The following is a 24,197-nucleotide window of genomic DNA, read 5'->3' as shown; positions in this document are numbered from 1 at the left end:
GGTGAAAGATTGTTTGAGAGTTGGGGAGCCTCTCCCATGCAGACCCTGGCTGACCCCTAGCCTCTCCCATTCAGTGAGGCACATCTGCCCTTGTCCCCATGTGTCCCTGCAGACCCCTACCCCTTGTCCCCATGTATCTCTGCACTCTCCTTCCTCTGTTCCCTTGTGGCCCTGCAGCCCCACTCCCATTGAGACCCTGGCTCAATGCTGTTACCTCATTATCTCCTGTGCCCGTGCCACAGTCTGTACCCCCACGAGTCTTTCTGAACTCCAGTCTGTGACACCCTCCCCCCCCCAACAGCCCCGTGTGCTCCACTCTGTCTGTGCCATGGATCCTCATCTTCCCCCGCTGTGAGGAACGCAGTCTCTTCCCCCTCTCTCTCTGCCGGCTGGCTTCCCTCTCTTCTGGTGCCAAGGCAGCCTCTGGTGGGCAAATGGTGTAATTGCAGAACCTCTCCAGCAGAATCTATATTCTGAGGAGAAATAAAAAAAATCTACAGGGGACATGAATTCTGCATGTGCAGTGTTGCACGGATTTCCCCCAGGAGTAATGTGCAGGAGCAGAACCAAAATCTTTTACAGCCCATATAAAACAAGCTGTGTTAGACAACAATCAATCAATTTTTCTTAATGTCCTAATCATTTTCCTAATGTTTCAAATATTGCTTGTTTTATAGTACAAAAATGTTAGTGGTTTCCAGAGGTAAATATTGTATTTCCAGGCTATGATTTTTTTCTACATGAGAGACCATTCAGTCAAACACAACTTCATTTATTGTTCATTTATCTGGTCAAAAATATTGTGGTGGGGGTATTATATTTTGGTGTTCTTTAGAATGTTAGGTTTTAAATCATCAAAGAAAATTGGTAAGTTCTTTCTTAAACATTTGACTAATACTTAACATAATCTCTACTGATCAGAATTCTAGTGCATCTGCAGAATAGGCATAATAGCTGTCTAAAAGAAACCTACGATACTGTATAAGACAATACATGCCTTTTATTTAAAATCTCCATTTAGGTGAATTTTAGTTTAACCATTATTAGCAAACAATGACTTTGTGCTTTTCAAACTGTACTGGAAAACTAATAGCTGCTGTATTCTCTTGTGTATTTGACACTCCTTTCTCCCGTCCTTCCAACACCAAGCTCAGCTAGCTAAGTTGATGCAAGGGAACTGTCTAGGGCTGAATCTTTTTCCATTAGGGTGCAGAGTAGCAATGGATTTATAGCCACTATTTATATTAGTATATATTATACTAATATATACTATTTATACTAGTGAAAATTATAGTATAAACTAGTATATACTAATTTATAGCCACTATTACTGCCATGCTAAAGTTGCAATAGCCATTGCTGCTTGTATGCCCCTGCCCCCTCCACTGAGAGGCATTGGCTAGTGGATCTATGTAGCAGAGGATCTACTGCCTGTAACTGCCCTAACAACTTTCTTGGCACAGGGAAACCACATTGCATGCAGGCCCTTGCATGCTGGTATTGAACTACTTCCACTGTGTCTTCGGCAGTCTGTATTTGGGGAGCAGGGGCATGATTTCTCCCTATGTAAAATAATTCTGTTGATCAGAAATTATAAATTATTAATGAAGAGCCAGATCGTATCCCCCACTCTGCCAGTGCTCACATCACACCCTTCCGGAATGGAAGAGGGCTTCAGCAATCTTCAGAGGATGATCTCCCCTACTTCCCTGGACATTGCAGAGAGTACTCCAGGGGTCTCCAGGATGCACACATTGCAGGAGGAGGCGGTGGGGAGTGGGCAGACAGAGGTACACACATCATTCTCCCACCAGCTCTGTAGGGGACATACCCTTTTAATAGGGCTCCCTGATGCCACCCCAACAGCACAGTTCCAAAGAGGAAAGATGTTGGGGGTCATAGGTCAGGCATGGGAGATAACAGGGCCTCCCACTCATCACTTGCAATCCTGAAGAGTTTGTGGGCCTGCCCTACAGTGCTTTCTTTTTTTAGGGGGGAAATCTTCCCCTTCTGATAGAACAGTTGAAGACAGAAAGATTTTCTTCATGGATATCTAAGATTCCTTCCTACTTAGCCCCTCAGGAGGGGAAGATCATGCTTTAAAATGCCAGGTTTGGGTTATTGATATTACAGGCATATTATTTTTTCAATTAAAAAACGCAAAGCAATAAGCCATCATATTCTTCATGTAATGTTTGTCGTATTTCCCTTTGCTATGATTTCAGACATTGCTGTCATCTGTAGTGGTGTTTTTATTGCAGGACTTTATCTTTATCCAAGGTAATTAGCATAGGGATAATGTGTCAGCTATTTGTCCTTCCAGATTAACAAAGAGCCTGTTTTTCTTTTAGATGTTTGCCTTCGACTGCTCAAGCTATTCAGCACAATTGTAGCCTGACATCCCAAATGTCCATGTTAGGAAAAGGAGCAGCATATTTTCTCCCCTGAAAATCAGCATCTTAAAATTGGAATGAATCCCTTGCTAGTCACATGGTTGATTTGGGGACTCCAAGTTTGATTGGCTCATTAGTTGCCATAGTAACAAACCAATTTTAGATTCTGTTCCTCACTGAAACTCAGTTGTACAGGAAAATGACAGCACTGGTTGTTTATTTAATAGATAAACTCTATTTGTCTTCTTTCAAAACCTACTCGTAATTCATGCCTACAGTATTTCAGCACTCCAAGTGAATAAACAGCAAATACGAAATCAGGATATGTAAAAAGTCTTGATTGAAGGAACTGATATTACGGAGGCTTCAGCAAGGACTCTATAGCTGAGGTTGTGTTGCAGTTTCTATAGAAAACTGGGCTAAAATCCCTCTATGTTGGACTTTAATGATCAAACTCAACTGTTTGTAGGAAAACTGAATTTTTTCAGTCACTCTTTGCTGAAGAATTATTTTTAAAATGACCCTTTTTGAAATTTTGAACTTTATTCTATTTATTTGAGTTCTTCTCACTTAAAAAAAAGTTGCACAGGCTTCAGACTTCACCCAGCAAATCATCTTTACAATCTCTTGGACGTAGTCTAGCTATTGGGACTGGAAATAACGTTTAATAGCCTTTGCTCTAATTTGTCACAGCTGAATTAGTAAATATGACACTCCATACAGATCAGGAGACTTAAGAAAAAGTGCCTACATATTTTCATAGGAGGAATAAGAATTGAGAAGAGAATCCACATAGGTGAGCAAGCAAGGTTGGGAGGGGCGGGAGTGCAGGAGAAGACATGGGAATGGTAGTACTCCCCTGTCTTCTCTACCAGAGAGACCGGCTAGAGCTTGGGATGGTGGGGAGCAAATCCCTACACTCACATCCAGATCAGCTGAGCTGTTTGCTGGCTCATCATACACCAGCCAATTAAGGTGACATGGAGAACCTTAATTCTGGCATTTTCCTAACATATGAGTGCTTGATTTTTGCAGTCGTAGTGCTCATATAATATAGGTTTCCTTGTGTGTTTCCTTCCTAGTTTTTTAGAAAAGCAAATTGAAAAAATATAAATTCCATCATGTGGAATAATATTTACACCAACATAGAACACAACAGGGTTGGAACCTTTAGATCACCTGCCACTTGAGCTAATGGAGAAAAATAGAAGTAGTAGGTTATCATTCTATCAGTGCTAATCATGTGGACCAGCATTAGAGCAAAATGAGACACTAGGCACAGACCCTTCTGCCCCTGTTTCCACCCCCTCATCCTTCAAAACTGATCCTTTGTGCCTTGTCCCAGTCCTCTCTTCTCCTCCTCCCAACTTTTCATCCCAGTTACAGTCTCCTTCCCTAGCCAGTCCCAGTTTTCCTCTGCTGTTTACCAGCCTTCCTTCTCTTCCTCTCATGCCAGTCTTCATTCTTCCCCCGCACAGGCTATTTGCCCAGCCACGACTGTGCCCCATCCCCAGGCTTCTCATCTGATCTGTGTCCCTTGTCCGTTTCCCCCTTTTCCCAGTGGCTCCTTGTCCCCAAACTCCATGTTCTGCCAATTCAGTTTTTTACTCCCTCCCCGCAAATTCCTCATCCAGTCTGTCTCCGTGACTCCCAGTTAGTCTCCTGCTGCACGCCTCCAGGCTTCTGACCCCAACCGACTCCCTCTGCTATCTCCCCCATCCATTTCAGCTCTGGTTACCTCTGTGTTTGAGTTATACTGCCTGGGTTTGAGCAAGGGGAGCATTGAGAGCTCTGGACACAGCCTGTCTGCTCTCTGACCAATGCCTAAGTGGGGACATCCTTCGTAGAACTTCGCCCACTTTCCTGAGTGTTGTATTGCTAGTGAAAGTCCACAAGTGGCAATATGCAGAGGCCATCTTGAACTAGCTAAAAAAAATGCTAAGAAAAACCTATAGCTTTGAGTTGACCTGAAGACAACAATGATTTTATTTTTCTTGGTGAAATGAAAATCTCATGTTTTTTCATTTTGTGGTGGCTTTTACCCTTTTATTCATGTTGGGTTTTTAAAAATATAACAATTTCATTTTGAAATGAAAAGTCAAAATGTTTCATTTTGAAAATATCAAAATCAAGTGTTTTGACTCTTTGGAATTTGTCTTCCTTCATTTTTATTCAGCTGAAACTATTTGCCAGTATAAGCAGTGTCAGGATGAGCTCCACCCTGACATCTGGTGGTAAGGTGTGGCAAGTTGTGGAAAAGAACTACAGGGGCCGATCTCATTTGCATAGGCACACCCACCCCGCCTAGAATGAGGCCATAGCTGCCCAAATGGTCACTTTGGCTGCTGTGGGATCCCCAGTGTCTCTGTTATTGGGGCAGGAAGAATAAATTGTTATTACCCTGATTATGGGAACTGTGCTTGGAACTGTACTTGGCCTTTTGTTATGATGGAGGGACTCACCCTCAACTAAGTAGCACTCGCTAGGCAAGGGACATGGGTTTTAAAACTCTGTGACTGGAGAGAGGCTGGGGACAAGTATTAATACTTGGTGGCATGGGCCCCTTGGTGAGGGCCTTACATGCTAATTGCACTTCCTCCTCTCTCCACTGTGGAATATCAGAGCTAATTTTGATTCCATTAGGAGTCTAGTTACAGGCTGCTGAGCTCACTTTGGGCTAATGGTGCACCAGCCTGAGGCTCCCCTACTGCAAGCTGAATTCACCAAAGAGCTGAACTGAGAGCTGAAATCACTGAGAGTTGTGTTAAGTAGTGGTGGAGCCTGAAGATATATTGTGGAGCAGTTTGCGGGACGGCTGGAGTGCCTTGTGGACAGGCCGGTGGAGCAGTTCGTAGGACGGTGGGAGCTGCTTGTGGGACGTGGAGCAGTTTGTGGACCGGCTGGTGGAGCAGTTCGTGGGACGGTGGGAGCTGCTTGTGGGCCGCGGAGCGGAGCTGAGCGAAGGAGTTCGTGGGGTGGCTGGCAGAGCGGAGCAGAGCGAAGTGAAGGCCTATGGAGCTGTGGGGCGGTCAGCTTCAGATCATGTAAGGTGCCTCTTACCCCCGTCCCATCTCCACCCAGGTTGGGAGGTAAAGCTCCGCAGATAAACTTTCGAACTCTGGGGCTGCCCTGACCAGGGACAGAGACTTTTGGGTTACTGGACTTTTGGGACTTCGGGTGATTTGGGATTGCTGGACTCAAGAACCAAAGGGAAAGGGGCATGCCCCAATTTGCTTGGGGTGGGTTTTTTTGCTCATGGGGTGTGTTATGAATCCTGTTGGTGGTGTTTCCCCAACATAATGCCACATTGTTTCTCTCTGTTATTAAAAGGCTTTTTGCTACACTCAGACTATGTGCTTGCGAGAGGGGAAGTATTGCCTCTTGGAGGCGCCCAGCGGGGGTGGTATATATTTGTCCCAGGTCACTGGGTGGGGGCTCGAGCCGGTTTGCGTTGTGTTATTGGAATGGATCCCCTAGATATTGAACCCGGCCCTTGTTACTGCCAACTCTGACGGGCAGAAGGGTTACACCAGATTTGACCAAGATTTGCGAACAGTTCAGTTTGACCAAAAATGCAGGAGGAATCAGCTGTTCATGGGGTGGGGCCAGACTCTCACAGTTCTTGTACAGAGATGATGGGTTAGCTCCATCTGCTGGTGCTGCACTTTGAAACTAGAGTGAAAGGGTTTTTTAAAAAAGAGAGCTTCCGTGCTTGGAAGATGAGAAGGAAGAACCCAGTTGTAATGGGTCATGAAGCACCAGGTTCCTACTTCTGAGAAGGAAAAATTACAGATAGGTAAGTATATGTAACCTTTCTTTCTGCCCCCACAAACTTGCACTGGTCAGTATTTGTTTTAATCCAGAAAGAGGGATGGAATTATCCATAACTTTCTTTTATTCATGTTCAACTGGTTAAAAACAACAAACTAAAAGTATTGTTTTAGGTGTGGGTTGTTGCAGGTTTCCTCCCTTTCAGGCACTAATTATAATTAAAGTCCCCCTTTTGAGTGACTATTAAGATTAAAATATAATCCAAATGTTCTTTAAGTGTTCTGTAATCTCACATCCTCTCCCCTCAACCACATGTTCAGAGACAATGAATGTGCTGAACCATGTTGTATAGATGCAGATGAAGTAGCCCTCAAGGACTTGTGGTTTTCCATATGATCTTCCATTGGTTGGTTTACTGATAGTGACTTGGTGAGTTGTGGTTAATCAGATTCTGAGCACTCTTCTTGAATTCACAGGGAAAGACAAAAGAGAGCAAATGTGAAAGTGCTTGCTGGCAGTTCACTGCCTATCTAAATTACACCAGCTTGCTCAAATCTATAGATCTCATCCCCATTTTATCACTCACCCGGCAATGAAAAGAAGTACAATAGAAAAAGCCACATTCATGATTCAAATGACACTTAATAGACAAATGTTAAGTTAGTGCGGAATAAACATTCAGTTTCTGGTCCCATTTGATTAGAGTTAATTAGGGCTGTCAATTTATTGCATTTAACTCACGTGATTAACTCAAAAAAATTAATCGCGATAACAAAAATAATCATGATTAATCGCAGTTTTAATCACATTGTTAAACAATAGAATACCAATGGAAATTTATTAAATATTTTTGGATGTTTATCTATGTTTTCAAATATATTGATTTCAATTATAACACTGCTCACTGTGTATTATTTTTTATTACAAATATTTGCACTGTAAAAATTATAAAAGAAACAGTATTTTTCAGTTCACCCCATACAAGTACTGTAGTGCAATCTCTTTATTGTGAAAGTGCAACTTACAAATATAGATTTTTTTTTGGTTATATAACTGCACTCAAAAACAAAACAATGCAAAACTTTAGAGCCTACAATCCACTTAGTCCTACTTCTCGTTCAGCTAACTGCTAAGACAAACAAGTTTGTTTACATTTACGGGAGATAATGCTGCCCACTTATTTACAATGTCACCAGAAAGTAAGAACAGGCATTTGCATAGCACTTTTGTAGCTGGCATTGCAACGTATTTACATGCCAGACACGCTAAATATTCATATGCCCCTTCATGCTTCTGCCACTATTCCAGACGACATGCTTCCATGCTGATGACGCTCATAAAAAAAACAATGCGTTAATTAAATTTGTGACTGAACTCCTTGGAGGAGAATTGTATGTCCCCTGCTCTGTTCTACCCACATTCTGCCATGTATTTCATGTTATAATACTCTCGGATGATGACCCAGAACATGTTGTTCATTTTAAGAACATTTTCACTGCAGATTTGACAAAACATAAAGAAGGCACCAATGTGAGATTTCTAAAGGAAGCTATAGCACTCGACCCAAGGTTTAAGAATCTGAAGCGCCTTCCAAAATTTGAGAGGGATGAGGTCTGGAGCATGCTTTCAGAAGTCTTAAAAGAGCAACACTCCGATGTGGAAACCGATGCAGAACCTGAACCACCAAAAAAGAAAATTAACCTTCTGCTGGTGGCATTGGACTCAGATGATGAAAATGAACATGCGTCGGACTGCACTTCTTTGGATTGTTATTGAGCAGAACCTGTCATCAGCATGGACGCATGTCTTCTGGAATGGTGGTTGAAGCATTAGTCTTTAGCGCATCTGGCACGTAAATATCTCACGACACTTGTTACAACAGTGCCATAAGAACACCTGTTCTTCTTTGAGTGATTGCTCATGTGTATTCCACAATGGGTGTGCATGCTCCCCATGTGCACCGGTGCCGGAAGTTTTTCCCCTAGCAGTACCCATGGGGGAGCGCCTCCCATGATCCCTGGAGTGGTGCCTGCCTGGGGGGGTATAAGGGGAACTGCGCGCTCCCCCCACCCTCAGTTCCTTCTTGCCACCAGTGAAGGTGTGTCAGAACTGCTCTGCTCCAGCTTTGCTGTAGCTCGTCCCCAGAACTGTTTGTTCGTTCAGCGTTAGTACCTGTAGTTAGTTAGCTGTTTAGTTAGGCAGTGAGCCCAGGCCGGGGCATACCCCGCGCCCTGGGGTTTAAGTCGTGCAGCTCTTGTAGGCATTCTATGCCAGGAAGTGATCTGCATGTAGACTGTTTGCGCTGCTTGGGAGAAACCCATATCAGCAAAAGGTGCAAGATTTGCAAGTCGTTTAAGCCTTGGACCAAAAGAGAAAGGAACATTAGGCTCCAGGCCATCCTGATGGAGTCAGTGCTGACCCCAACCCCGGCATGCCGCTCCGAACCGGTACCTGGCACCGCAGCGTCGGTATGGGGTGACCCTCTGGTGCCATTGACCAGTCAGCACTGCTCTCTATCCATGGGGCATGCCAAGAGGGCCAGGAAGACTCCCTCTTTGCAGCGGCACTGAGGGAAGTCTGGGACAGAGGCTAGGCCCATGTCTGGCAGTCCTCGATCCCCACTGGGCCCCAGGCCTCCCACTCATGTTGAGCAGATTAGCCTGGCCCCTTCAGAACAGGCCTCTCTGGATGTCCAGAAGCCATCCACGCCTGAAGCTCTCCAGGCGGCCCAGGACATTATGTCCATGCTGGTGCCTGGAGCAGCGCCGATGTCAGCCCCGTGCTCCAGAGGCAAGCTGGGATCTCCACAGTCGCTTCTGGCCCGGTACCGGTCTCAGTCGAGGGAATGTTCCCGACACCAATCACTGCCCAGTGATCGCTCGGGACAGAGTCCAGGTGGATCGCCCTTGACACGGACCAGACTGTCCGGCTGGGTTCCGGCCGGCCGGGACTCGCAGCACTGCTCATCCTCAAGGAGCGAATATCGGCAGGACTGCAGCGAGCATCACCATCGGTCCTGGTCTTGGAGAGGGTACCGCAGTCGATCACGGCACGGTTGTCGATGCCATTCCCTCTCAGACTCCCACTCCAAGTCTCCACCAAGACATCGCAGCCCGGGCGTCAATCGCCGACATTTTGCTGTCGCGGGTCTGCCCATCGAGGCCATTCGCAGAGCAGCTGTTACCACTGGTACTGGTCCTCCACATAGAGATCGTGGTCCTGTGGCCATCGTAGATCCCGGCACTGCTGCTCCTCCTGGTCCAGAGACAGCAGCAGATCTTACGGCAGCCTGGTCTCCATTCATAGCCATCCTTCCATGGGCCAGGCCAGCCAACCCCAACAGATGGTGCCAGAGCAGGTGCAGTGGCACCGAGCATCGTGGCCGGCCCAATGGTACCAGTGGGCACTGTGGCCTCCAGTGCAGCCCCTGGTGGGAGCTCGCTCGGTGGCCGGAGCTTCGGAGGCACCGTCGGCCTCCCTCTCCAGACTCCTGAGAAAGGTGGTGGGACACGCGTCCTTGGCACCATGCCCGGAGTCTGACCAGGTGGTGGACCCTCCAGTGCCGGCCGACACCCAGAGCACCACACTGGCTTCTTCACACCGCCTGGAGGAGGCGATTGCAGCCCCACCCCACTCCGTTTCGCAGGAGGACTTCAGGGCCCACCAAGAACTCTTAAAGAGGGTGGCAGCAAGACTCCTCCTCCAGGCAGAGGAGATGGAGGAGCCCTCAGACTCTCTGTTTAACGTGTTGTCCCCATCGGCACTGGGTAGGGTGGCCTTGCCTGTCCATGAAGGGGTGGCTAAGATTTCAAATGCTCATTGGCCCCCAGCTCTAAAAAGGTGGGACACAAGTACTTTGTACCCACTAAGGGGCATGAGTACTTGTATACCCACCCGGTGCCCAACTCCCTGGTGGTCGAGTTGGTCAATCACAGGGAACGTCAGGGTCAGCCAGCCCTGACCCCAAAGAACAGAGAAAGATTCTTGGAGACTGGACTCTTTCAGAAGGTGTCATAAATGTAAAGGGAAATCCCTTAAATCCCTCCTGGCCAGAGGAAAAACCCTTTCACCTGTAAAGGGTTAAGAAGCTAGGATAACCTCGCTGGCACCTGATCGAAATGACCAATGAGGAGACAAGATACCTTCAAAGCTGGAGGGGGGAAAAAACAAAGGGTCTTCTCTGTGGGATGCTTTTGCCAGGACCAGAGCAGGAATGCAGGTCAGAACTCCTGTAAAGAGTTAGTAAGCAATCTAGTTAGATATGCGTTAGATTCTGTTTTGTTTAAATGGCTGATAAAATAAGTTGTGCTGAATGGAATGTATATTCCTGTTTTTGTGTCTTTTTGTAACTTAAGGTTTTGCCTAGAGGGATTCTCTATGTGTTGAATCTGATTACCCTGTAAGGTATTTACCATCCTGGTTTTACAGAATTGATTCTTTCACTTTTTCTTTAATTAAAATTCTTCTTTTAAGAACCTGATTGCTTTTTTCATTGTTCTTAAGATCCAAGGGTTTGGGTCTATGTTCACCTGTGCAAATTGGTGAGGATTTTTATCAAGCCTTCCCCAGGAAAGGGGATGTAGTGCTTGGGGGGATATTTTGGGGGGGAGACGTTTCCAAGTGGGCACTTCCCCTGTTCTTTGTGTAACGCTTTGGTGGTGGCAGCTTTTAGCTTAAGCTGGTAAGAATAAGCTTAGGGGGTCTTTCATGCAGGTCCCCACATCTGTACCCTAGAGTTCAGAGTGGGGAAGGAACCTTGACAGAAGGAAAGTTTATTCATCTTCGAGCTTCCGGTTACAAGTGGCAAATCATCAGGCTCTCCTGGGCCAGTACGAATTCAATCTGTGGGGCTCCCTGCCCAAGTTTGAAGAATCCCTTCAGGAGCATGATAGGAAGGAGCTCAAGGCGCTAATGGAGGAAGGGCCAGCGGCCGCTAGGAGGAAGGGCTGCGGACACGACCACACGATCAATGGCCTCCGCGGTGTCCATGAGATGGGTGTCGTGGCTCCTGCTCTCTGGGCTGTCCAGCGAGGCGCAGTCTTCCATGCAGGATGTCCCATTTGATGGGCAAGCTCTGTTTGCAGAGGAAACAGATACAAGGCTCCATGGCATGAAAGACTCCCGCATGACCCTCCAGACTCTGGGCCTCTATGTCCCGGCTCCAGCAAAACCTAAGTTCAAGCTGCAGCAGACTCCCACCCAGGCTGCCCTCCCGAAGTACGAGGCCGCCCATAAGAAGCAGCAGGACTATAAGAGACGCCCTCAGAGGCAGCCTCGGCCTGCCCCCCAGCCTGGGTCCTCCAAGGGCAAGCAGGTGGGGAAAAGGCGTTTTTGACAGGACGCTCGGGGGCACTCCACCAGTCCTCATCAGGGATCCACCCTCAAAAGAGCTTCCCTTCTCCAACTGGTTGTGTGCTTTCCTCCCAGAATGGTCGCGGCTAACCTTGGACCGATGGGTCCTCAACACCATCACCCAGGGTTACACCCTCCAGTTTACCTACGGATACTGCTAGGGAAAAAACTTCTGGCACCCGTGCATGTGGCTAGCATGCACACCTTTTGTGGAATAGACGTGAGCAACACATCTCGAAGAACACCAGTTACGGAAAAGGTAACCGTCTTTTCTCACTTTCAGGTGACATTATGAACAAGAATTGGGCAGCATTATCTCCTGCAAATGTAAACAAACTTGTTTGTGTGAGCGATTGGCTGAAAAAGAAGTAGGACTGATTGGACTTTGTAGGCTCTAAAGTTTTACATTGTTTTATTTTTGAAAGTGTTTTTTTTTTCTACATAATTCTACATTCGTAAGTTCAAGTTTCATGATGAAGAGATTGCACCACAGTACTTGTATTAGGTGAATTGATGAACACTATTTCTTTTGTTGTTTTACAGTGCAAATATTTGTAATAAAGAATAAATATAAAGTGAGCACTGTCCGCTTTGTGTTCTGTGTTGTAATTGAAATAAATATATTTGAAAATGTAGAAAACATAAAAAAAATTTAAATAAATGATATTCTTTTATTGTTTCACAGTGCAATTGATCACACAGTTAATTTTTTTTAATTGCACGATTAATCACGATTAATTTTTTTATTGCTTGACAGCCCTAGAGTTAATTTATCCATACAAATAGCACAATGTTAGATGCTGAAGATATACTTTTCTGCTCTTAGAGGTGATGATGGTATTTTTGCTTTGTGCTAATGCAAAACAACAAAAGTAGCTGACCATTGATTCTCTGCACTCATCCTTTCTCTTTTAATTGAATAAGTATGTGTCCAATACGCAAAGAAATAGTAGGTAAATAAGCACTCTTAAGTCCGGATCCTGCAATGCGTTCTGAGTAGGGTGACCAGATGTCCCGATTTTATAGGGACAGTCCCGATTTTGGGGGCTTTTTCTTATATATATGCCTATTACCCCCCACCGCCTGTCCCAGTTTTTCACACTTGCTATCTGGTCACCCTAGTTCTGGGCAGCCAGATGAATGCCGATGCTGAGCCATTTTCAAGCCAGTAGTAGTCTGTGTGGGTGCGGGACTTTGTCTGCATGGACTTCATTACAGGATTGAGACCTTAATTAACAAGTACAATACTCTTGAAATATTTGATGACAGTAACACAGTTGTGCTCCCCTGCGCTCTCTGCAAGCAATGTGATGAGCAGGGATTGTTTGAAAACATTATTGTTCTGGAATTGAAGATTAGAGAAAAAAGACATTGCAGCCTGGGGTCATGTTTTTGCTGGGCTTTGAGCTAGGTGTGAAATTAGAATCTGAACTAAACTGAACACTTCCAGCTAAGTCATTTTCCTCTGTGATTGGCCTGAACAGTGTAGACTGGACCACATTGTTAAAAAGCAGCCATTACAAAAATTATATTTGAGCCTGGTTGGGACTAACTTTTGAAAGTGGTTTCAAAACAGTTTGGTCCAGTCAGTGCTGGCCATCAATCCATGTCTAAAACTTGTTTAGCAGGAATAGTGTTTAAATAAAGTTCAGTCTTGGTTTTCACACACTGTTCATGGCCCAGTGCAGACAAGGCCTATATGATGCGGGTGAGGGAGTTAGTACCAGATTTTGTATCTTTTTGCAGTTAGGTTACTGGTTAGATACTATCCAAGTTCAGGTCAGTCATGACCTTCTTGACAACCTTTCAATTGTGTATGTAAAATAAAACTCTGGTCTTGGTACAATATTTGGTACAGCTATCCATTTCACAAAAAACACCATCAAAAAGCTAATGAACTCATTTTTCTCCCTTAGAGGCAGTCCCTCCACAACTGAAGCACCTTGTTATGGCAGCATGTAGGAAGCTTGCAGTCCAACTGCTTGTATTTGTAACTGTTCTTTGACTAAACAGCAGTTTATATAGCTATTTAGCTTAAAAGCCCATGGTCCAAAGCTGTTTAATTGCATGCCTTTCACAAGCATTAAGCAATTAAAAATACCTGGGGGGAAAAAGTGTCTGGACTTAATAATAATTTTTAAATGTTCTCCTATTAAGTAGTACAGTATAGTATGTAAGCTTTAGATTGTTCATCTAATACTCCTACTGTAAAATTATGTCCCTATTGAAACCAGTGGGAATTTTGCCATTGGCATCACTGAGCCAGGTTTTCACCCCATTTACTAATAAGAGTCTTCAGAATTCATGTGCTTTACTACCCTCTGTAAAAGTCTGACAGGAGTTCCCAATAGACTAAAATAAAGACCATTTTATCTGAGCAATTTCACAAATCCTAAGGGACATTATTTAGTGACAGCATGATATAACCTGTATTTTTCAACAGTTCAAATGATCTCAACTCAGCCTACTGTGAATACGCAGAGAAAGATGAATAAGCTTATACAGTGGGTTCATATTTTATGTAACTTCTATCAAACATTTTTACCAAACTATCTATCTTAGTTGTTTAACCAGGGCTAATCTATCTCTTGCTGAGCTGCCTTTAGTGTATTATAATTCTTGCAGTGATTAAAGATTAAAACAGAATATATTTTCAGAGGAAGTAATATAGAGCATACCACTCTGCTCTTTAATGGAAGCTGATTTCTACTTCTGTCTCAAACAGATAGAATACATTTTTTTCTTTCATAGCACAATTATTTAAGGAGGGATCTCTGCAGAATTTGCCCTTATGCCTTACAGTTAACTTTTTTCAAAACAAAGATAAAATAGGCTTCAACAACTGATAATGTGATGCCCTCTTTCCAACATAAATTGGGGAAAATGGCTAATTTGGTTTTTTTGAAGGCTCCCCTTTTAATCAGAGATTTACAAATAGAGGATTGACTGTGCCTTTTAATTGTAAACATTCAGAGTTGTTTTACATTAGTAGTCTTTTCCTTTCTGGTCACAAATTCTGACAAACTTTATGAAATGACTGGAGGTGCTATTTTTCTAAAGCAAAAGATTACATCAGCTGGGGAACTAGCAGTTACTTGAGCATACTTGCACACTCAACACTGAGCTTCATTTTAACAGCTTCAGTAGTAATCATCTTTACAGTCCTTGCTAAAATCAGTGGCTTTATTTTCAGATTGACCTAAAGTGCTAATGTGGGATTCTGCTGGATACTTCTATACGTGTCGTGGCATCTGAAAACTCACAGGCAATCTTCTTTTGTATAAAGTATATGGAAGGATGTGCTTTTTGTCTTCCATTATCATTTTCCTACAATTTCTTCTACATCAATCTTTTTTCTAATTTTCCTTCCATGCCATAGGTGAAAATCAATCTTCCCTTTTTGGGAGAGCATGTAAAGAAACAATCCCCTAGAAGAAAGTTTCTCATCCATCTAAAATCTAACTGGAGTTCTTCCAATGTGGAAGTCTTCAGGGTCTAGTTTTATTGAGCACTTCAGTATTAGTCTATTGCGTGTGTTCACTTAGTTGTCACGTGAACCTGTATTAAACCTATTGAGAGCATATGCTCAATAAACGTAATATGCTTTAGTGCCCCTAAGTGATGAAGAGGAGGGAGGCATTCTCTTTGAGAACATCGCCAAGTCTGCCATTGATCCCTTCGACACATCTTCTGGATCTGTACAGCTGATTGCTATCAAACCTGTAGCATTGCCTCCCGCTCACCCTGCATCAGACAGGAGCCAGGAATCTGCTATCATTAATGGAGAGGTAAGAGTAATCTGACAGTGTTTCACCTGCCGGTTTCTTGATTATATCTGGAGGCACACATTGTGATAGGACCTTAGGTTGGTGCATTGAAGAGAGAGAGGAGAAATGTTAGAAGCCTTTCACCCTTTGTGTGGCCTATGTAAAATCCTGTCACAAATGCAGTCTCTGTGCTCAGGACCCACTCTTTCCTTACACACCTATAGATGTATGGTGCCCTGAAGGAGAAAGCCTATCTAGGTACTTTTACAGCCCTCATCCCTGTTGTATTTGAACATCTGACAATCATTAAGGGATTTTATCTTCCCAGCACCACATTTTAGAAAAAAGGGAACTGAGGCAAAGGGTAGATTAAGACATACTTTTTCAGGTTCACAGAGGAAGTCCGTGTCTGAACTGGGAATTGAACCTAGATCTCATAAGTCCTTAGACTATCCTTCCTGCTCACAGTGGGATGGGGAGAAAGCAGGGCCATGCCTTCGCTCTGTTTGTGTGCTGGCTTGCATATTAGGTACACTTGCTCCTGAGGTCCCCATAGAATCTTGTGGGTCTGCACTGGGATCTAATGGGGCCATTGACTAAATGCCGCAGCTTGGCTCTGAGACTTGTATTATTTTACAAATAATATTGTAAATATTTTTATTTAGATTTTGTTCTAGAACAAACTGCTTTTATGGGGAATGAGGGAATTTATATACCTAATGTGGAGGGAAGGCTTCTTATTTGCTTCTCCATGCTGCACACTTATGTAAAGGCTAACTCTTTATTGGACAAAATCAACACTTTAAACTGCTAGCCAGTTTGAAATACAATAAAAGACAGTGTAGTCAAGCTACCCGCGTGAGACCAGATTAGGGCATTATATCATGTTCTACTTTTGTGCTTGTATTTTAAGCTCTAACGCGTCACAATTGTCATTTTATATCCAGCGTCATGGCATGCACAATATTCAATGCCTATTTTTCTTCCAAGAATTGTGGGCTGTGTATCATCAGAGTAAGACCTAGGAACATACAAATGCTATTCCCTTACATACTCACAGATATGATGGAGTTCTTAAGGAGATCGTAGAATTTGACTTTTTAGTTACAAACCCTAAATAAAGCAGACATTTTTTTACACAGTCAACTTTGGGCAAAAGTGAAATTTGTTCAAATATACAGAATACTGCCCCCAGGCCTCCCTAAAAATAAACATTGTTTGGGTCAAGAAGATGGTTGGCTGACATCAGCTCTCTTCTTCTGTGGCTGTGGATTGAGTCACTGTTATGATGTACTTAGTTCCAGGAGATTAAAATTTATTTAACCATCTGCAAGTCGTACAAAATACGACTCTGTCCCTTGCATTTCCCTAGTGCTGACAGGTGGCCTGGTGTGATGCAAGAGGCACTCTGCAGAGCAAAGCGTTGCACATCAAATATACTTTTAAAATGTAGTTGAGAAATCATCAGCATGGCATAGTCATCTGAAATTCGTTCACCTTCCATTAGGTAAACAAAGCCTTGAAGCAGAAGTCCGATATAGAGCACTATCGCAACAAGCTGCGCTTGAAAGCCAAGAGGAAAGGATACTATGATTTCCCTCAGATTGACAACAAGGGGCTGACAGAAAGAAAAAAGATATATGAGAAAGCACAAAAGGAAATAGACCATGTTTTGGAACCAGAGGCAGATGTATCTTCTCCATTTGCAGAGCCTAAAAACAGGTGAGATGTTTTTGTTTTTTATATACATCTAGAAAGTAGGCACTGCCTCAGGGCTGTAGGGCAGAAGACTCATCTGAAGTGCAAACATCCATCACTGATGATGAAAAGGTGTATTACATACTAATGTTTAATCTGTTCCGTGCCTCCTATTTCATGAAGAAAATTGATATTGCCCAAGATTATTTCTGAATGTTTCACATTTAGTAAAACCATAACATGGTTACAGAAGAAGAAGTGGAAAGAGAACAAAATTACTTGAAGGTTGCATGGTTCCAGGTCTTTTGTGAGCCATTTTTAAAGTGATCTAAGCTGAAAATGTGCTCAGGTTATTATTCAAAAGACTGATTATTCTAGAAATGGATTTGAGCCAGGAATTTGCATTTGACTCCGATCTTCTGCAAAGTGCAACAGTGATCCAATCTATCATTTTGTTCTAGGCACACCTGTAATTATTTCCAGAGCTGGATCTAAGATATAGGTAACTTAGACCCAGCAAATTAGAACATGCCACCATTATGTCTGTTGATTTCAGTATCTCCTTCAGCAGTTAATGGTAACCACTTGCTACGGTGCTTTCTTCACTTCATTGCTCTGGGATCTTGGGTAGGTCATTTAATCTCTGACATAATTTACTCATCTCTAAAACGAGTAAGGGTATTGTGAGACATCATCAATGTTTGTGTGGCACTTTATAGCCCGTGGAGGCAATATACAAATGGAGAGCATTCATTTTCAGATACAGAGATGTACTAGGGGAGGAGAGGGTCAGGAGCCCCAACTATATGCGTTGCACCGGGGCTGGCCATCCTTGCAGGCTCTGGTCTGCACTAAGTTCCCCCAGTAGTGTACCTCGAGCACAAGTTGCCTTACAAAGCGAGGAGGTCACGCCAAGATCTCCCCTCAACAACTAGTAGAGCCGGCCTTGTTGGGAGTGGCAACACAGTCGGCATGCTCCCCCATTTCACAGGTGAGAGAGATTGTAGCCAGGATTCTAAAAGCGCTGGTCTTGGAGTATAAGCAATAGCTGCAGACAAACGAGCTTGTTTATGTGAGGGTCTGGAGAGAGTGGGAAGTGGAGTTTGAGAAGCCTTGTCCCAGGGTTTTACCGGTAGATTAATGAAGAAAAAAGATTCTGATTAAATTGTATCTAGTGTCCTTGCTGAAGGGTCTGGGGCATCAGTTCCTTGAACAGGAATTCAGTGAGGGAGGAATACATTGTTACATATGCATAGAAAAGGTAAGATATTGAACGTGAATATTAGTATTTTACAGTAATCCTATTTTTATTACCACAATCTGTCCTGAGAATATAAGTGAGGCCTGCAGAAACACGAATATTAATGTGTACAATACAACAATCCAGTACTGAAGCCATATTTTGGATATTTATTATGTATCCTAAGTGGTGTGGGGAAACGTTTAGAACATTATACATGAAGCTTTAATATTAACCATCTGCTTTTTGTTAGATATACCAATATTTGTTTGTTTATGCACCAGTATGCTGACAGATCCTGGAATACTTTTGTTTTTCTAAGTGTGCTTTCTAATGTATTGTGTAAACCAATGGGTAAGCTATTTTAGACAAAGTTCATTGTTACGAAAAACTGCATCTAGGCAAGTACTCTGAACTGTCAAGGAATGATCTCTCTGCCTACTAGGGCCGAGCCATTAAATGTTAATTGTACAAACACTAGAAATGCTTGCTGAATAGAGCTGGGCTACAGGAACTAAAAACAAAGGTATCATTCCCTGATGCACTTTCTGTAAAGATGTCAGGCATTTTCAAAATTTGGGAATGTTTCTTGCCACAGAAAAATTGACCGTTTCTTGAAAACAACCACTTTTATGGTCCCCACACCAACATCTAGAATGACAGATTTGCTGTAGATACCTAATTTGATATGCTGCAGGACATTTCCCAGCTTCAAGCTTTTCTTTTCTTTTTCTTTTTTTTTTTTTTTACAGAATATAAGTTTATTGGATGAATACAGTAACATGATATTGCAGCCTAGTGCAACTCTGAGAGATGAACTGATATAATCCAATTTCTATAATAAAAACCATCACTCTTACAGCAGTCTAGTTTAGCATAAGACTAATACAGCTTGCTTTGTATCATTGTCCAGATATTGATACGCAAATAAAAACCTATATTTTAAATAGTTCACATTTTTAAAGATAACGTACTGTAGAAGTAGGTAAAATAATAAAGATTTCAGAGTTCCTGGAAAAAATGGCATGTTACCCTCTTGTTTCACTGGTATAGCTACCATTAATATTAATTGTATGTATGTGACTTCCAAAACATTATGGGAGGAAAAAAATAAATTAAATGCATTATTCAGGCTGACCTTTATATATTCAGATTTGTGGAAAACAGCATTTTAAAAATTGTTTACAAAACACTATCACGAAATAATTTGGTTTGTACAAGAACCAACACCCTGTGCTTTCAATTGCTTTGAGCATTCCGTGCATCTAATTCATGCTTCAAAATGCTGCAGTTGTGTTCCCAGAAGACACATACCACGTGATTGCCAGTTGTTAATGTTGATACCTCCCTTCTCATTAGTGAGTCTTCCTTAAATCAGCTAATTGGCAATCTCAGGGCAATTTTTAAAAACCTTGCTGATGGCATGCACTGGTCTCAGTTTTTCCCTGCGTGGTATATAATCAGGTCAAGGGTGTGCATTTATTAGAGCACTAAATGTGTGAACCTTTTAGGAAATGTGTCCCTAACTATATAAGCAGGAGAAAATGTTTGTTGTCCTTTTGAAAGAAACACATGTAATTCTAAATGCCTTTAATTTCGGAGCATAAGATTTGCCATATTAGATCAGATCCATGGTCCATCTGATCCCATATCCTGTCTCAGGCCGTGGCCAGCACCAGAGCCTTCAGAAGAAGGTGGATAAATCCCCATAATAAACAACGGTCGAATAATATCTCTATCGGGAAAGTTTCTACCTAATCCACTCTTGAGGAAAAGTTTCTTCCTAATCCACTTTCAGTGGGACTTGTGTTCCTGAATCCCTTGGGCACTGTCAGGACTGAATCCCAGCTCTGTCACTCCGAGTGCAGAAGTGGGGCTGCAAGGATTTTAAAAATTAATACTTGTCACTCCAGGCTTCTATTAAACTCCCAAGGTTACAGCTTTTCTCTGACCTTGGCTTGGTAAACACTGCCACCACCCAAATGCAAAAAAACCCCCTTTGAATCCAGGAAGGAGCACTTGGGAATTCCTCTCTCTGGGGTACCCTGAAGCCCTTTAACCCTCACCCCCCGGGGAATGGCTGCCAGCTAATCAAACAACATGCAGAAACCTCTGAGAACACCAAAAATCCACACCTGTTCTTAAAAAAGGTAAATTTTATTAAAAACAAAAAGAAAGAAAGAAAGAAAATACATCTGAAACTTAGGCTTTTGTTAGATTTTAAAAGAGCAATTCCAAAAATCAAGCACCCAAAATAGTTTTCTTGTGGGTTCAGCTTAAAGGTTACAAGCAAACAAAAGCATCTGGGGTTAGCACAGAGGAATCCGCAAGCCAATAAGAAATAAAAGAAATAACCTTAATTGCATCTAGTTAAACATTCTGATCTACTTACACATTGGAGTTCAGATAAGTAGTTCTAGGCATGATCTGATGATTCATGATCATACCTGGCTTAAGTTGCTTTTAGCATGGCTGCTCTGTCCCTCCAGCCCAGAGAACAACAGACAAAGAGAAAGTTTCTTTCCCAATTTTAAAAAGTTCTACCTTCCCATTAGCTCTTTTGGTCAGGTGCCCACTTTTTTTCTTTACCTGGGGGACTTTTTAACCCTTTATAGGTAAAGCAAGTAAAGAACAGCTACCAAGAGGGATTTTACAGCTAACTGGCTGGCTGGGTGTCCGTCAAAGGGAGCTATCGGCCCCCTTTATATATCACAGGCACTTCTGAAAATTCCAAGAGCTTTGCGGAATCAGGACTCAACAGTGGGTTAGGAAGAAACTTCCCCTAAGTCATAGGTGTTTCAGCGCTTTGTTGATTCAGGGCCCTTAGGCTTGATGGTTACTATACTTTAAATATTTTATCCTAGCTAGTGTAACTGTGTGATATTCTTATTACTCATGCAAATGTCCAGTGCTTTTTGAATTCTCGTAATCTATTTGATTCAAGTATACTTTGTGGTGGTAAGTTCCATGGACTAATTCCTCATTGTGTAAATCAGTGTATCCTTTTATCAAGTATGTCTTTTAAATGTGTTGTCTCTTAGTTTCATTGACTGTCCCCTTGTTCTTGTATCATCTAAAAGGGTAAATAGCAGTACTTGATTGCACTCTGTGCACTCTGTGCCAAACTTTTAAGGTCATTCATGGTTTATCTTTACCATACTAAAATCTGTTGTCAGGCATAAAGCCCTCAGCTCCATCTATGAATCCAGCCTATTTTGCCCTTTAGTCAAATCTCACCACAAAAACCTTCACACTTTCTACCATGCCATCCCTTATTTATTGGGAGGAGATCCCCTTCATTCCAGTAACCTCCTTCAGATCTGTCAAAACTCAAATCTCCTCTGATGCCCTCAAAACACGTGACAATGGCTAGGCAGCTGAAAGTGCTTTGACTGCTGATTATTACATTTATAATTGTGTGTCTCTCTCTCTCACTGGATGGGGTGGGCCAGGGTTCTGAGGTTAGACTGAGCATTCTCTCTCTTTCTCAGGTGCATTGCTGGCTAGTTCTTGCTCATGTGCTCAGAGTCTAACCGATTGCCATACGGGTCAGAAAGAATTTCCCACGCTGGTCTTGATTGGCAGTGACCTTGCGGGTTTTTCCCCTTCCTCTACAGTGTGTGGGAGTGGGTCATTTGCTGGGATTATCTGAATATATCTCAATCAGTTCCCTACCATTGCAAGGGCCTCAGGCATTGTTACACCTTGGTCCCTCCTGTTCTCTCTCTGTGGTACGTAATAGTTTAGGCTCCTGTGGGCTGTAATACTTTGGTTTAGTGTCAGTTGTTGGGTTCAGTGTGTGGGGATAGGTGATGTTGGTGGCCTGTGATATACAGGAGATCAGACTAGATGTTCTGGGTTACTTCTGGCCTTAAACTCTCTGACTACAGAATAGTTTGTGTACTTAGTTATCCATTGTCTGAGGGCGGGGAGCTTTGCACTATACTGATCCTGGGGTTGGCTTGGTCCCCAGTGCAACTTGGAGCAGCCTCCTATCATAATGGCACCTAAGGGACTCACGCAGTCAGGGATCAGCTTGAGTGCGGAGCCCCCTGTTCTCTCCAGCCTGAGGGGTTGAAAATGGGGTGGTGTAAAGCAGACATAGCTACCCAGTTAGACCACAGAAGTGGCAGAAAAAGCTGCTTAAACTTCATCTCTTCCCTGGAACATAACTATGCCAGGTGGGCTGGGAGCAGATGGCACAGAAGTTGTGCCTGGGCTTTCCTCCACACGTAGATTCCTCTACTCCAGGAAATCCTCAAGATGTCCTGCTAGTGCAGCAAGCATTTGGAAAGGGAGGAAGGGCTGAGAATCAGGCCCAATGATAATTCGCTTCACTTCTCCTGAGTTCTAATCCTGGTTTTGCTGGTGATATTCGGTGTTCCTAAATTACTTGCCCCAAATCACAGTTTTCAAATGTAGGTGTTTAAAGCTAAGCACCTAAACCCACTCGGGCATCTAAATAAAATGACCTGAATTTCAAAGTTTCTCAGCACTTGCAGCACCCGTTGAACTGACAAACTAATGTTAGTTATAACTAATTATTTTAAATCCTATCAGCTATAAACCACAAAGGATCCTGGTATTCACTTGGAGCTCAGCTCCTCTGGGCAGCTCCAGTTTATGGTTCCTGTGCCCTTTAGCCCTTTACTCTTGTGTTTTAATAACGGAAAACAAAATGTATAATGATCTCTTCTGTAATTTTGCCTTCTTCCAGCACTTGTGTGTGTATAGAAAGGGTATCCTATTAAAGTGGCTCTTTTGTAATAACTAAGATAATGTTAGAATAAAGGTTATAATTGCAGAATACTGTCTGTCATTTATTTTTGTGCTTTGCCTTCATTTTAATATTTTCTCATTGGATTTTCTCCAGGCAGCAGACAAAGAACTCTGTGTACAGAAGCAGACAGTCTCTGAACAGCCCTAGCCCAGGAGAAACTGAGATGGATCTTCTAGTTACCCGGGAGAGACCAAGGCGTGGGATCCGCAACAGTGGATATGATGTAAGTTTATCAGATGCATTCAATGAAGTTTGCTCAGTAAATCCTTAATTCAGTCTTTAAAAAAAGAAAAGAGAAAAAGCATAGGATAAGCTAACCAGAGTGCATTTATGAGTTTAACCTTAAGGTACATTATATCTCCTCAATGCCCCAAATTACTGAAATCAAATGCAAAACATTTAATGTACTTTCTATTTGCAGCTTGTTTTGCAGTGTAAGAATAGTTAACAAAACTTCCTCCTTGAAAATCAGTACTAAATTAAACCATTGATTTCTAAATCTTATTTTATTTTAATAATTGCACTAAGTCTACAACCATTTATAACCGACTGGCAATTTTTATTTTTTACCCATTGTTTTGTTGCCTGAAATTAGGATCCAGATCCTCAACCCTGCTCCACACCCTGGGTGATGCAAAAGAGATGGAAAACTGGGTTACATAGCCATTGAGGGATTCCACTTGAGTAGAGGAATTCCCAGCTGGCACAAAGCCAGTGTAGTCAGATCTTGACTACACTCTTGTTTCAGGGGCAAGAGGCTGCATATTCAGAGCAAGTTGTGCTCCATTAATCCTGGACTGGTAAATGGCCCCAAAAGGCTATTTTAGCCATCATTAGTTGCATTAAGTATTGCCTCTGTGCTGTCCTCTGTGCTGTCCTGCCCCTGCAGGCCTCCTGAATCAAGGAAGCAAAAGAGTAAAACAGTGTCATAATGCAATATTTGCAACCTCATCTCAAATCCTGCAGTTCAGCCATACCACAGGATCTGGTCTTAGAGATGAAGTAAAAGATGGAGAGGAAGTTTTGGAAAAATAAGGGAGTGCTTCTGGGTAAGGGGTATCCTTTAACCTCTGGAGAGACTGACATTTTGCATGTGACTTAATAATTAACTCCAACTGTCAAGCACTGGTTTTTAGATAAGTGAAGGAATTTGGCAATGTGAGGGAATATGTTCAGCAAAATCTAAACCAGGGTGG

At 42.9% G+C, this 24,197-nt stretch overlaps 1 protein-coding gene across 3 annotated transcripts in view; it reads left to right on the top strand.

Moving 5' to 3' along the window:
- KIAA1549L (KIAA1549 like) overlaps positions 1 to 24,197 on the top strand; it is a 208,576-nt gene that overhangs the window by 154,755 nt on the left and 29,624 nt on the right. For all 3 annotated transcript variants that reach the window (XM_084631649.1, XM_084631648.1, XM_084631650.1), the window contains 3 exons: positions 15,126 to 15,304; positions 16,791 to 17,005; positions 23,095 to 23,224. In XM_084631649.1, coding sequence (XP_084487775.1) covers positions 15,126 to 15,304; positions 16,791 to 17,005; positions 23,095 to 23,224 — 524 coding nt within the window. The remainder of the gene's footprint in view (positions 1 to 15,125; positions 15,305 to 16,790; positions 17,006 to 23,094; positions 23,225 to 24,197) is intronic.

This window comes from Lepidochelys olivacea, assembly GCF_965140295.1.
Source record: "Lepidochelys olivacea isolate rLepOli2 genome assembly, chromosome: 6".
NCBI classification, from domain to species: Eukaryota; Metazoa; Chordata; order Testudines; family Cheloniidae; genus Lepidochelys; species Lepidochelys olivacea.
This window is presented reverse-complemented; position numbering and strand designations above follow the sequence as displayed.